Source organism: Syngnathus typhle, linkage group LG8 (assembly GCF_033458585.1).
Source record: "Syngnathus typhle isolate RoL2023-S1 ecotype Sweden linkage group LG8, RoL_Styp_1.0, whole genome shotgun sequence".
NCBI lineage: Eukaryota > Metazoa > Chordata > Actinopteri > Syngnathiformes > Syngnathidae > Syngnathus > Syngnathus typhle.
Window position 1 is genome coordinate 1,721,830 of NC_083745.1, and position 11,964 is coordinate 1,733,793.

At 43.9% G+C, this 11,964-nt stretch overlaps 1 protein-coding gene across 10 annotated transcripts in view; it reads right to left on the minus strand.

Annotated features, from left to right (window-relative positions):
- kcnma1a (potassium large conductance calcium-activated channel, subfamily M, alpha member 1a) overlaps positions 1–8,641 on the minus strand; it is a 106,638-nt gene extending 97,997 nt beyond the window's left edge. For all 10 annotated transcript variants that reach the window (XM_061285439.1, XM_061285443.1, XM_061285437.1 and 7 more), the window contains exon 1: positions 8,279–8,641. In XM_061285439.1, the coding sequence (XP_061141423.1) occupies positions 8,279–8,587 (309 nt within the window). In that variant the 5' untranslated portion in view covers positions 8,588–8,641. The remainder of the gene's footprint in view (positions 1–8,278) is intronic.
- Between the last annotated feature and the right edge of the window lie 3,323 nt (positions 8,642–11,964).

An 11,964-nucleotide genomic window follows, 5' to 3' on the forward strand; every position in this document is an offset into this window, starting at 1 on the left:
CGGGGTGAGCATCCAAACATCAACGTCTCTGGTTGTTAAATGGCGCGTGGCTAAGTCTGTTAGCGCCACTCGGCCCACCTGAACAACGAGGAGGACAAGAAAGCACTGTCGGCGCGCCTCGGAATGTTAAAGCCTCTTTTGTATGGGTGGTGGGAAGGGAGGGGGGGCTGTTTTTCCTCCAACCCACGCCCCCGCTTACTGACACAACGGTCGACTGGCTGTTTGTGCACATGTGCCAACCCACTCCTGCCTGCTTGTCACATTTTTTTACAAGCGCGGCCGCCAACAAATGGTCTCTATTGGAAATCCGTCTGCCGTGTCGTACTCCCGAGATGCTTCGCACTTGACAAACAAATGACTGTCTTTGTCACTTGCTTTGTTTTTTGACATCGCCGCTCTGCAACAAAAAGTATTCATCTCACCAGTCATGATTCTTTTTGAATGAAACACGAGGGATATTCTCATTATCATTTTTTGGGGATGAAAAATATTTCTGGTTTTGCATGAGAACACGAGGGATATTCTCATTATCATTTTTTGGGGATGAGAAATATTTCTGGTTTTGCATGATAATGTTTATAGTCGATGTCATACACCTTGAAAGTTGTGAAACTTTTGACAATCTATATTTTTTTTCATGTTCTATTTTCATGATGAAATAACAGGTCGCAAATAAATTATAGTAATCTAATGATATAAATAATAATAAAATGTGAAGTTATTCAATTTGTTTCAACTTTAAAATATGACTAACGATAATAATAATAACATGAATATATATTTATAATTTTTTTTAATTAAATCTAACATGCAATATGCTGTTAAATTCCAAAGTGCAATGAATTGTTTTTAATCCCATTCTAAATAAAATCTGTGTTGATTTTAAGAGGACATGAAATGAAAATCAATCAGTAGACTACAATCACTTCACGTCAGACGAATGGCTGTCAAAGAATCCATTATGGATTGTGGTCTGTCTTGCTTTCCCATTCCATATTAATACACACTCACTGGCCACTTTATTAGGCACATTGGCATTTAAAAGCAGCGCCACATGAAACATTCTGCCTTTGCAAAGCTAATAATGCTTGCCGCAGACCACACGATCTACTTCCAAGTAAGAGACAAGCACCATCGCTCCCTTTTTACCTCGGTGTTTGCTCAAACAATCAACTAAAAGGTTCAAACAAAGAGCCAAGATGACATTCAAGCACTTGATCATACTAAACAGCAGCCAGAGAGCCACTCTCGTCTACTTTAGTCGTCCCCGCCGGCGCTCTCCGTGGTGCTGAACAGCCTTGGCTTGCGCAGAATAGCCTGCCGTTCTGTTTAATACAAGCTTCCAAATCAGGGAATTGTGCCTGGGCAAGTGTGGCCGATGGATTCCACCTCTCACACCGCCGGTCTGAATATTACAACTAATCCCTTTGCAATAGACTTTTGAAAAAGTGCGTTCGCATAGAGACGCTCACCGCTCACAACATTCGGGACGATTGCACAATTGACAAGAGCTGTATAAACAAATAGAAGTGGAAGATGAAATCAACTGGAAGATATTATTGACGCCGGGTGATGATGGCGGTAAATTGTACGCTTGTCAAAATGTGTCAAGAGATGAAGCAAGCAATGAAAGACGACGTGCGCGTCAGTTACACATCATCCGCCGACGACGACGCATCCGTACGCATCATCCCGCACCTCGGCACACGCCGCCGTTCGAAGCGCATCCTTTTAACGCACCTCGCCACGCTCTCAAATGGGGCCTCCTCGCTCACTTCCTGCCTTCAAGGATTTTCAAAGGGCAAAGAAAAAACACTAAACGAGGCTGTAATTGGCGGCGGGGGTTACTTGTGCTGTGCAGGCAGACTGGAAAATGTCAGACCGATGTGCAGACGGCCAACTAAGTTTGTCTGAGCGGTCGGTGTTCAGCGAGCGAGATGCTGTTCGCTGCTCGTAAAAACATCCCACCGTCCTTGTTATCTGCCACGCGGGACATTCGCTGAATGGTCGTTTTGTTCGAGTGCAAAGATCCGTCTCCCTGTGACAATATTTCACTTTGGGGATTTAACCGGGGTTGAATTTTGGTTTTGACAGGGAGGATCAGAGAAAGGCGGGCAAGCTGTTTCTGCTGAACATAAACGATCCTATTTTGATGACCACCTTGGCTGAGGTAAACCATAAGCAAAGTCACGACCCAGTTGATTTTATATCAAGTAAAAAAGATTCCCATGACTAGACAAAACGTGGTGTTATAATCCCTGCGAGAAGTTGAAATCCAGAAGAGCACAGCTGACATTATTATTATTAGCCTATTAAAATAATAGCAGTTATTCTTAGACAGGGCACAGCACATGGCTGGCACGCTGAGGAAAAACGAGCTGCCGTCGGCCCGCTCGGAAGACGACCATTAGCAATATTAGCCTAGCCCTCACTGAGGTTAACCCAGACATGTTGCTGCGAGCGCTGGGTCGCCGTAGTGATAGCTGACTCACACACACACACACACACACCGAACCCCCTAAGAGAGTGACAACGCTCTTGTGTGTGAGAATCAATCTGGAAATGCCTGCCGAGATCTCTGAAGGTCACCGCAGTGCCCCTGACGCTGAGCCTCCATCCGAGGGCTAATTATGACGAGTTGCGATGTCCACATTTCACCCCGATTGCTAGGGCGGTGGCGTGCGCTCGTGGAAGCGCTGGGTAATCAAAAACAGAAAAGATGTTTCATTTCTGATTTGCATGCAAAAGGCTCGACTGTTTATACGCAAACACAAATGGCCATGAAATGAGGCTTTAGATAAACACTCTGGTTTCATTAAAAGACAATTTGTGCTTGGTTACACAGTTTTTTTTCTTAGCAGTGAAATAAAAATGTTGAATAATAAATATCTGTTTTAATGAGAATGGCCACCACTTGTTTTTCTGTTGGCTCACTAGCACACTACTTCCTGGTCCATGGATAGAAATAGGCGGACTATATTATTCACATCATAGTGAGTCAAATCGTGGAACACTAAAATGAATCCCTCAATTCAAACAATTAACTGTTTATTAGTCGAACCGCGTTTACGTTCTCCTGCGAGCCAGCGATTGGTTATGTGGCCTTTGACGACATCAGCAACATTTTGGAGCTCCATCCATAAACAACACGTGTTAACATTGCACGGCTGCAGGGGAACCAAAACACCAACTTTCCTTTTTAAGGAGCCCAGGAGAGACACAAAAAGCTGTCAGCCATGATTGGGCTTGCCATCCAAGTGCTAAATGGCAAGGTAACAAGGCAGCTAGCACCCTCCTACATCTTAGCTGGTGTCAAGCGGCACATTTATTTTGCACATCCAATTTGACACGTATCACCTATCGCACATTTCCAATCGGGGAAATGCTCCCCTCCACTGCGGAGCCAGGAATACCTGTCCCGTCCCGTCCCGTCTAACCTTTAACCTAGCAATACTTCCTGCGGTGTGGATGTCCTTTTAATAGCACGCTGACGGGCCAAAGAAGACATAACAACATGACAGCGGGCCCACGAGCCCGGCTGGAGCTGTGCGCGAGCGGCCTCATGATATATATATATATATATATATACATAGTCCTGCTTGATATATGGCCGCTCCTCGTCTGAGGATTAACATACATCAGCGCGGCGCACTAAAGTTGTCCCTAGATGGCCATCACATCACGGCTGGTGAATTAAGGATTAGAGCCGAGAAAAGTGTGGCTGTTCCAAGGAGAATAACTCATGAGTCATAGATGCCACTTTGGACCATTGAGGGGGACAAGACAGATGATCGTTAGCTGTTGTTGACTTCAGAGTCCATACAAAAATAAAATTATTTTCCAATATTAAGTAAGAAAAAAGCAAAAACTTGGAACATGTGTTTTGGCTTGGATGTATTGTCGGTGAGTACTCGATTTCTTTCGGCTAAATTTAACACCGCTGACACCTTTATTGCTGTTGTGGTGGAAAGTGTTCCCCCATCGCCCGACACCCCAAGCAGCAAGTGAGGGGAACCCTGCAGCGAGAGCGACGACCACAAGAACACGTTCCAGCCAGGCATTCCTCACATGGCAATGGGAGAGGACACGCTCTACTGCCAGATTCTTGGCACAAACCACAAATACAAACTGCAGCCATACCGATATCAGCTTCTTATGGTGTAATAACTGTGAGGGAAAATATTCCTGGCATCATGCTGTTAAATTCTGCGGATTTTTAAAAACATCATAAGCCCTTTTTTTGCATGTAACTGTACGTCCAGCTTGTTATGGCAGAACGCTACAATAGCGGCATTTTATTTTGGTGAGTGCCGAGGTCAGCGAGAGCGACAGCTGACGTCGGGGCGTGAGCTCTTCAAAACACAGCTGGTGTGTTGCCGAGCACACGACAACACACGCACACACACATCCACTCACACCGGGTCTGCGCAGACACCTACGCGAGCCATTAGCATTAACGGCAGAGCACTCCTCTCATTTTATTGTGGTCGAGATGAAGAGAGACATACTTGGGAAAGGATTTCCAAGCATTCAATTAAATGCTCGCAAGCTTCAGTGCACCAAAATCAATAGCAACGTTCACTTATGGAAATGAGTTGTTGTGATGCAAAAATTCCCTTCAGGCTGCCGCTATGCATCACTGGGCGGTCGGTGCACATTAAGTGGAATTTATCTAGCGGTATTAAAACAATAGTAGTTAAACTAGTGAATGGAGTCCAAGCAACAAATGTGATGCCTTGTGGGAATTGAAGATGAAATCAAATGGGATGTAGAACACAATTTAAACCGGAGCATGAGAACAGCAAGGCACTACACAAACAAAGCCGCTATGTTTTGCTTTGGGAAAAAATGATTCTAATGCAAGGAATATATCAAATGTCCTGGAAAGACCGCCGATTCTCCATTCCTAAAAAAGGCGGGATTTGTTATGAATTCTCGGAATATGTCAGAGCACCGGAGCTGAGTGGGCAACGTAAACAGCACATCAAAATCTGGACCAGACAGGATGAATTTTTAATAGTCCCACTAGACGCTGGCTGGCTGGCTGGCGCGGCAAGAAACAAACATTTAGAACACACACAATCAAGCAGAAAATCGGTGTACTCGGAGTTATGAGTGTGCTTCCTTGCATTTCATCTAAATTCCTCAAAGCATTTGCTAAAAGTTGTAATTGTAACTCGTCTAATACTCTGATTTATTTTTTCCTGTTCACCAGTCACTTGTTGCTAGGCAGGGTTTAAAGGGCTAATTCCTAACTGCCCCACAAGCCATTAAAATAATTTTGCTTCACAAAACGGTTTAAATCAAATAATGAATTTACAATAAAACCTGCTCTGATTTGTGACCGCTCACCACGGGGAAACAATTGCAAAGGCGAGAACATGTGCATGCCACAAAGAGTCCCATCAAACTGCGAGCTAGATTAGATGACAAAGCTAAATGTCACGAGTGGAAGTTACACAAGACGGGCGGGGGCAGGTACGCTGCAACGTCAACCTTCTACTTGAGCTGTTTGGACAGAAACAATTGTACAATCCTGACAAGTGTCATCTCCAAAGTGCACTTTAACACGCATGTGTTATGCCTTGCTAGGGGGAGGAGCTTAAAGCTGCCACATCAGCTGCTGCTCGCCAAAACACACATTGTACCTCGCTTGTACTCTCTAATTTCACGTGGGCAACATCATCATTCATTAACAACCTTTACGGCGCTTCCAAAGTGCTTCCAAAGAATAAACAACACATCAAATGCTGATATTAAACAAAGTATGTGGTCTTAAGCAGTAAACATCCCCGTGTCCTTAGCTGAACTACAAGCTGATGGAGCTGAATTAGGAGTCGGGAGGTGTGGTCAAAAGCCCTGGTGCAGGTCTTTTGGAATCATTTGGAGCCAATGTCTTGACTTATTGGATGCCAATGAAAATAATGTTGCAGTAAATCAATGACGGACGGACGTGACCGGCGCAAGAAATAAGCTGAAGGGAAACTTGCCCTTGTGCAATCGATGGAATTGGGCCTGTGTGATACCAAGGAGAAGAAAATGAAGCAGATGTTAGCAGGAATGCTAAAGAGACAAAGTGAGGACAATAAAGAGCAACATTTTAAATAGTCTGAGAATGTTGTTGAAATTTGTCTTAAACGAGAAAGTACAATAAGAGAGTGCAATGAATCGCAAAGGGAAGCAATAATGATCCCTGAGGATCTCCAAATGTAAATACCGCGGAATTATTTCTACACAGACAACATATTTTATCATTTGTTGTTGATTCATGAGGCTAAATGATTAAGTTCAACTATAAGACCAAAATGATGTCAGCTACGGGAATTTGAGCGACATCCATACAATCTGCCGGGCTCGTATTTTACTCCCTACCTCTAAATTCAAAACATTTAGTCAGAGATGGTCCCCATACTATTCGAAGTCTTTTCCTCTGAATCTAGCAATGCCATGTTTCCAGCAGCCTCTCAAACAGACGTCATGTTCCAAAAGCTTGGACGCTCCTCCCTCCCACACGCATCTCCACTAGCAGAGGCATCATGTAAGAACTTCTGGAGGTGGCATGATGCAGAGTACATCAACTAGACCATTAGATAACCAAACAGCAGAGAGGGAGGAGAAGAAGCATAGCAAACACACAAAACAAGCTTTACATTCAGCAAAACCATTCAATAATAATGGCAGGCAGCCCTTAAGTGATTCTTTCCCGTATTGGAAAGCGTTTTAGTAAGACAAGAAGGCCAGTTGATTAAGCAAGACAGGTGCTTCTGTTTTTTTTGTTTTTTTTTCCACAGTTCTGTTATTAAAGTCAAAACAACAACAACATCGGGGGCCTTTCTCAATCGACCACTGTAGTTGCTATCTGGTGTTTCTGGGAAGACACTTGACATTTCCAGCATCTACTGATCTCCCTCTACAATGATCCTCTTAAAGCCCGAACAGAGACTCCAATGGCTTCCTAGAATTAGGACACAGCTGCGTGTCAATAGCAACAGGCGGCTTCACTTCCGCCTTCCTCTTGCATTCTCACATCACGTCTTTCCACCCGCAGCCGAACGAAGACACGTCTCGTTCTTGACACTCGCGGACTTAGCCGACCGCCCGACCGGCCGATCCAGTCAGCTGAACGCGGGCGGATCCTGTTTCCGCCTCTCTAATACTCCTAACAAGCCTCTTCCCTCAGCGGCCGAGTGTGAAGCCCACCAAAGTCACCCAACGCAGCCGTCCAGAATAGAGTGGAAGCTCTAACATGGTTTCTTTTTTTTTTTTTATTTTATCTCTAAGGCAGATCAAAAAGCCGACCAAATGGCAAACCGTTGCCGTTTCATCAAAATCTAATTTGGCCTGTTCGATGACGCGACTGGTGTTTACACATTTTTAGAGGCAAAATAGATCAAGCGAGCATGGAAGTTGTCACCAGGTTAATTACCATCTGCGTTTGGTGGGATTACAAGAAAACCGATGAACAGATTTTCAAGGAAGCTTGTCCTTTAGGCCCAGAACAAATCAATTTGGACCTTTTTCTGAATAGATCAGTAAGCTGATAAGTTGATGTAATTGTTCAAAGTAGTTCGTTGTAGTCAGGTTTGTGATGATAAAGATGTTTCTCAGCAAGAAAAAAAAAATGACCTAAGCAACATGAGGAGATCTTTGCTATATCACCCTTCCATTTGAACTGGACACACATCAAGGTCAAAGCAGATCACGCAAGCAGCCACTCATCCATCCATCCATCCATCCATCCATCCATCCATCCATTATTAAGGCGCTTTAAAACGAACTCCCTTCTCCTTTCACCTGAGACGGAGCGACAAGGCTAGCTTATTTACATCTGAAATATCAAAGCAGCTCCCGGCCGCAGCCATTATGAAATAAAACACACTGCAGTTCGGGAGGAGTGGGGACTGACCGCTTGACGCCCCCCCCACTCATGTGAGTCAGAACCATGATTGAAACCAAAGTAGCCCACTATTTGGTACAAGTGCATGGATGAAACAGACAGCTGGGAGCGAGGGAGAGTGATTCTCAGGCAAAGCGCTGGCAAAGCGGACCTGCCGCCGACCCCTGCTGAGATTTGGGCGAATGAAGCAGGGAAGGGTCTGCTCAAGCACTTCACGGGAGATCTTTGGTGACTTGTCAATTCAGGGCACATAGAGAAGCATTCCCATTGACATCTATGGACTGTTTGGGGCGCAATGATTTGGGGTACGATCCAACAAAGAGTACAACCGAAACTCTGGTCCTTGCACAAATGGAAGCAAACATGTTCAGCCACACTTACCTTGCTTTTAACGTTGCAGTGGCAGCACACGGTCCACAGGTACTTGAGGGTCCTCCACAGCAGGATGATGAAGAGCCCCCCGAAGAAGGTCACCATGGAGGAGGCGAGGAACGCCCACCACATGCGCTGCCCATTATTGTCACAGGGCACCTCGGACGAGAAGGGAATGACGACGTCTTGCATCTTGAAGATGAGGATGGAGGAGTCGGCGGCGGCGGCGGCGGCTTTGGGCGGCGGAGGGTCGCTATCGCTTGTCCTCATAGAGCTGGCGCTGCCATGGGGGAGCGTGCCATCCGCCTCGGCTAGCATGGGGGAGCCTTGGAGAGCCTTGGCCGGCGTCCCCAGCCCCACTCACCAGCCATATCGCCCTGCTTTCTACCTTTCAATGAAAAACCTCCTCCTATCGACTCTCTTGCTGGAGATCCCGTCAATTGTTCAGCGTCACGTGAAAAAAGCAAAATAGCATCCGAATTGGCAGTTTGAGTCCAAATCTGACAAGTGCGGGTCACCCGTTGTTCGCCATGGAAGACGACGTCGGCGGCGGCCTGCCTGCCTGCCTGCCTGCCTGCCTGCCTGCCTGCCTGCCTGCCTGCCTGCCTGCCTGCCTGCCTGCCTGCCTGCCTGCCTGCCTGCCTGCCTGCCTGCCTGCCTGCCTGCAGCCGCCGGTGACAGCTTTGGTCCCGCAGGGGGGTAGCGGTGGGGAACAACCTTCCAACACTTTAACAGTGAAAATGAAAGGAAGAAAACGCTCCACGCTTGGGACACCTTGCACTAGCCGTCTTCCATCCGGTCCTTTCCCCCGTCCACCTTACTCACTCGATGACACTTGTGCCAGGCGACTGTTGCGGGCGTTTGTTGCCAAAAGAGCCGCAGAGGAGCTCTGCTGCTCCGCTCTGGTGCTCTGCTCCGGTGGCCGTCGTCAGTCGAGTAAAGGAGGCTGCATGGATTCGACTAGTGGACGACTGCGTGCGTGCATGCGTGCACAGTGAGAGAGCGAAAGAGACAGAGAGACAGAGAGACAGAGAGAGAGAGAGACAGAGAGAGAGAGAGAGAGAGAGAGAGAGAGAGAGAGAGAGAGAGAGAGAGAGAGAGAGAGAGAAACGGGCGTGTGCCATGTGTGTTAGTGTCTCCCTCCACAGCTGTGCGCCTGTCAAGAGGATGCGAGAACGCTCCACAAGGGGGCGCTAATAAAACCGAAAACAAAAAAGTTCAAACTTATTTTTTTTTTAAAACCATGTTAAATGTTAAAGTCGCAAACTTATTTATCTTACAAAAAGATTTTAATTGCACGATTATTACTCATGTGCACGTTTTCATTTAATTAAAGCAGTAGTTTATACATGTTTTTCATTATATTCATTGAAGAAATTGCAAGTCAATTGTGCCTCATGACTTGACTTGTCAATCAAATCATTACGTGCCACTTTCATTAAGCATAGTGCTTCCATTTTCCCAGTTGCGAGTGTTTGTCTTTCCATGCGTGAAGTTTTCATTTGGTAAACAACTAAAGTGTGATGAATGTATTTTCCGCTCATGAAAGATCACATAATAATAGGCTAAAAAAATAAACAGGTGCAGATTGGTGCGGCGTAACTGTAGCAAGAGCACAGGGCATTCATAAGGGGTGTCCCAATACTTTTACCAATAATTCCTTTATTTTTAAGTCGTATTTTATATTAATTTTTTTTTTAGGGGGGGACCTCTGCAGGTTTTTAAAAGTTAAATCATGTTACCCTTAACAGGGGGCCACAGTGAGTTGATTGCACAATAGATCATATTATATATTGTTTCAGTATATTTTATCCATATTGCGAGGTTTATAATTTAGAGCATTTATAAAATACTTTAAGTTTTGAATAAAATATCCAAAGTTGATAGCATTTGAAAGCAGCAGTTTATAATATAAATACGTACAGCAGTATAGCCTAATTAAAGCAGTAGTTAAAGGGGACGCCCCCGGCTGGCAAGATGAGGAACTGCCACAGTGGAAGTGAATAATGAAAACACTGATAGTTGTGATACGGACAAAAAACAAAAGACTTTTATTATGTTAATGTCTCAACATACAAATCACATTCTGTTCATAAAAAGAGACGTTCAATCAGTACCTGCATCGCATCGACAACCATACATGTAATATACGGCATCTTCCTCTAACGTGCTAGTATCTACACAGAAAAATAATAACATTACACTTTAGACTTTTTTTTAGTTCTTTTTTTAAAGCCCAATAGACAAACTGGTGGACCAAATTTCCTCTGAAAAACTGTGCAAGAATAGATAGATCCCTTTTTTTATTAATTTTTGAATCATTCAAATATGTGTTCCTTTTTGATCTGGTCAGAATAAAAAGGCCCTTGATGAAATGTACGGAACTGATGTGAGACATTGAAAAGAAAATATTAATTAGTTACAGTAGAAATGATAGTACCTAGTATTGGTAGCCTACTGGGAAACCTGGCAACAGTTACATGTTTACAGTTCACAGCTGAACAAGTGCAAAACAAACATAAAAACGGCTTGAGTCGTTTTTCTTTTTTTAGTGGATTTTTGGCACGAGAAAATTGTTTGCGGGAAGGCCGTCCATAGTTCTTCCTCCCTCCTCAAAGCGAAATTAAATAACAAATGTCACTAAACGAATGATGACTCGAAGATATTACCCTGCAAATGTTGCTTCATACCGTCTCTTCTTTTCAAGAGTACATTGATAGGTGACTGACAATTAACCACAAAAAGAGAAATAAAACCAACATGCTAACTTGACTGCCGGAACTTCGTAGGCACGTGACCTAGTGAAAATACACGGAATATATTCTTTTCTATATAGATTTATATACTGTGTGCGTGTGTGCATATATATATATATATATATACATATATATATATATACATATACATATATATATATATACATATACATATATATATATATACATATACATATACATACATATACATATACATATACATACATATATATATACATATACATACATATATATATACATATACATACATATATATATACATATACATACATATATATATACATATACATACATATATATATACATATACATACATATATATATATATATATATATACATATACATATATATACATATATATATATGTATATATATATATATATATATATATTTAATGTGTGTCTGCATACTCTATGTTGTTAAATACATGTTAAAGAGAGAGAAAGATATAATTACACAGTGGTCTGTCTAGCCCTGGAGTGCATTCTGAGAGGTTGAACCCGTTTGGAAGCCATATCGGCCTCCGACCTTCTTAAAAAAACAAACAAAAATAATACAAGTCGGCCATTGTCACGCGCTTGCCGCCACAGCCCCGTGTCGGAAGTGAACACATACACACAAGTCTACTTGGGGGAGGGGAAGGGGGCTGCTTGGAGATCAGGCGTCTTCTACAGAAGGCACTTTCCGAAAGGCCCGTGATAAACGCTGCCACACTCCCTGCTACTACAAAGAGGAAACGATGCATAGAGCTAACGTGCGGTTGGCGTCCGTCGGCGCGGGCAATGTGAGCGCAGCTACAGTACGTCATGACAACCGCCTTAACACTCGTTACAACAACAACAACAAATACAACAGACTTGAGCACAAAAGAAATCCACGATAGTTGTCAGCCGGGTGCATAATTGTGTGGTGGGGTT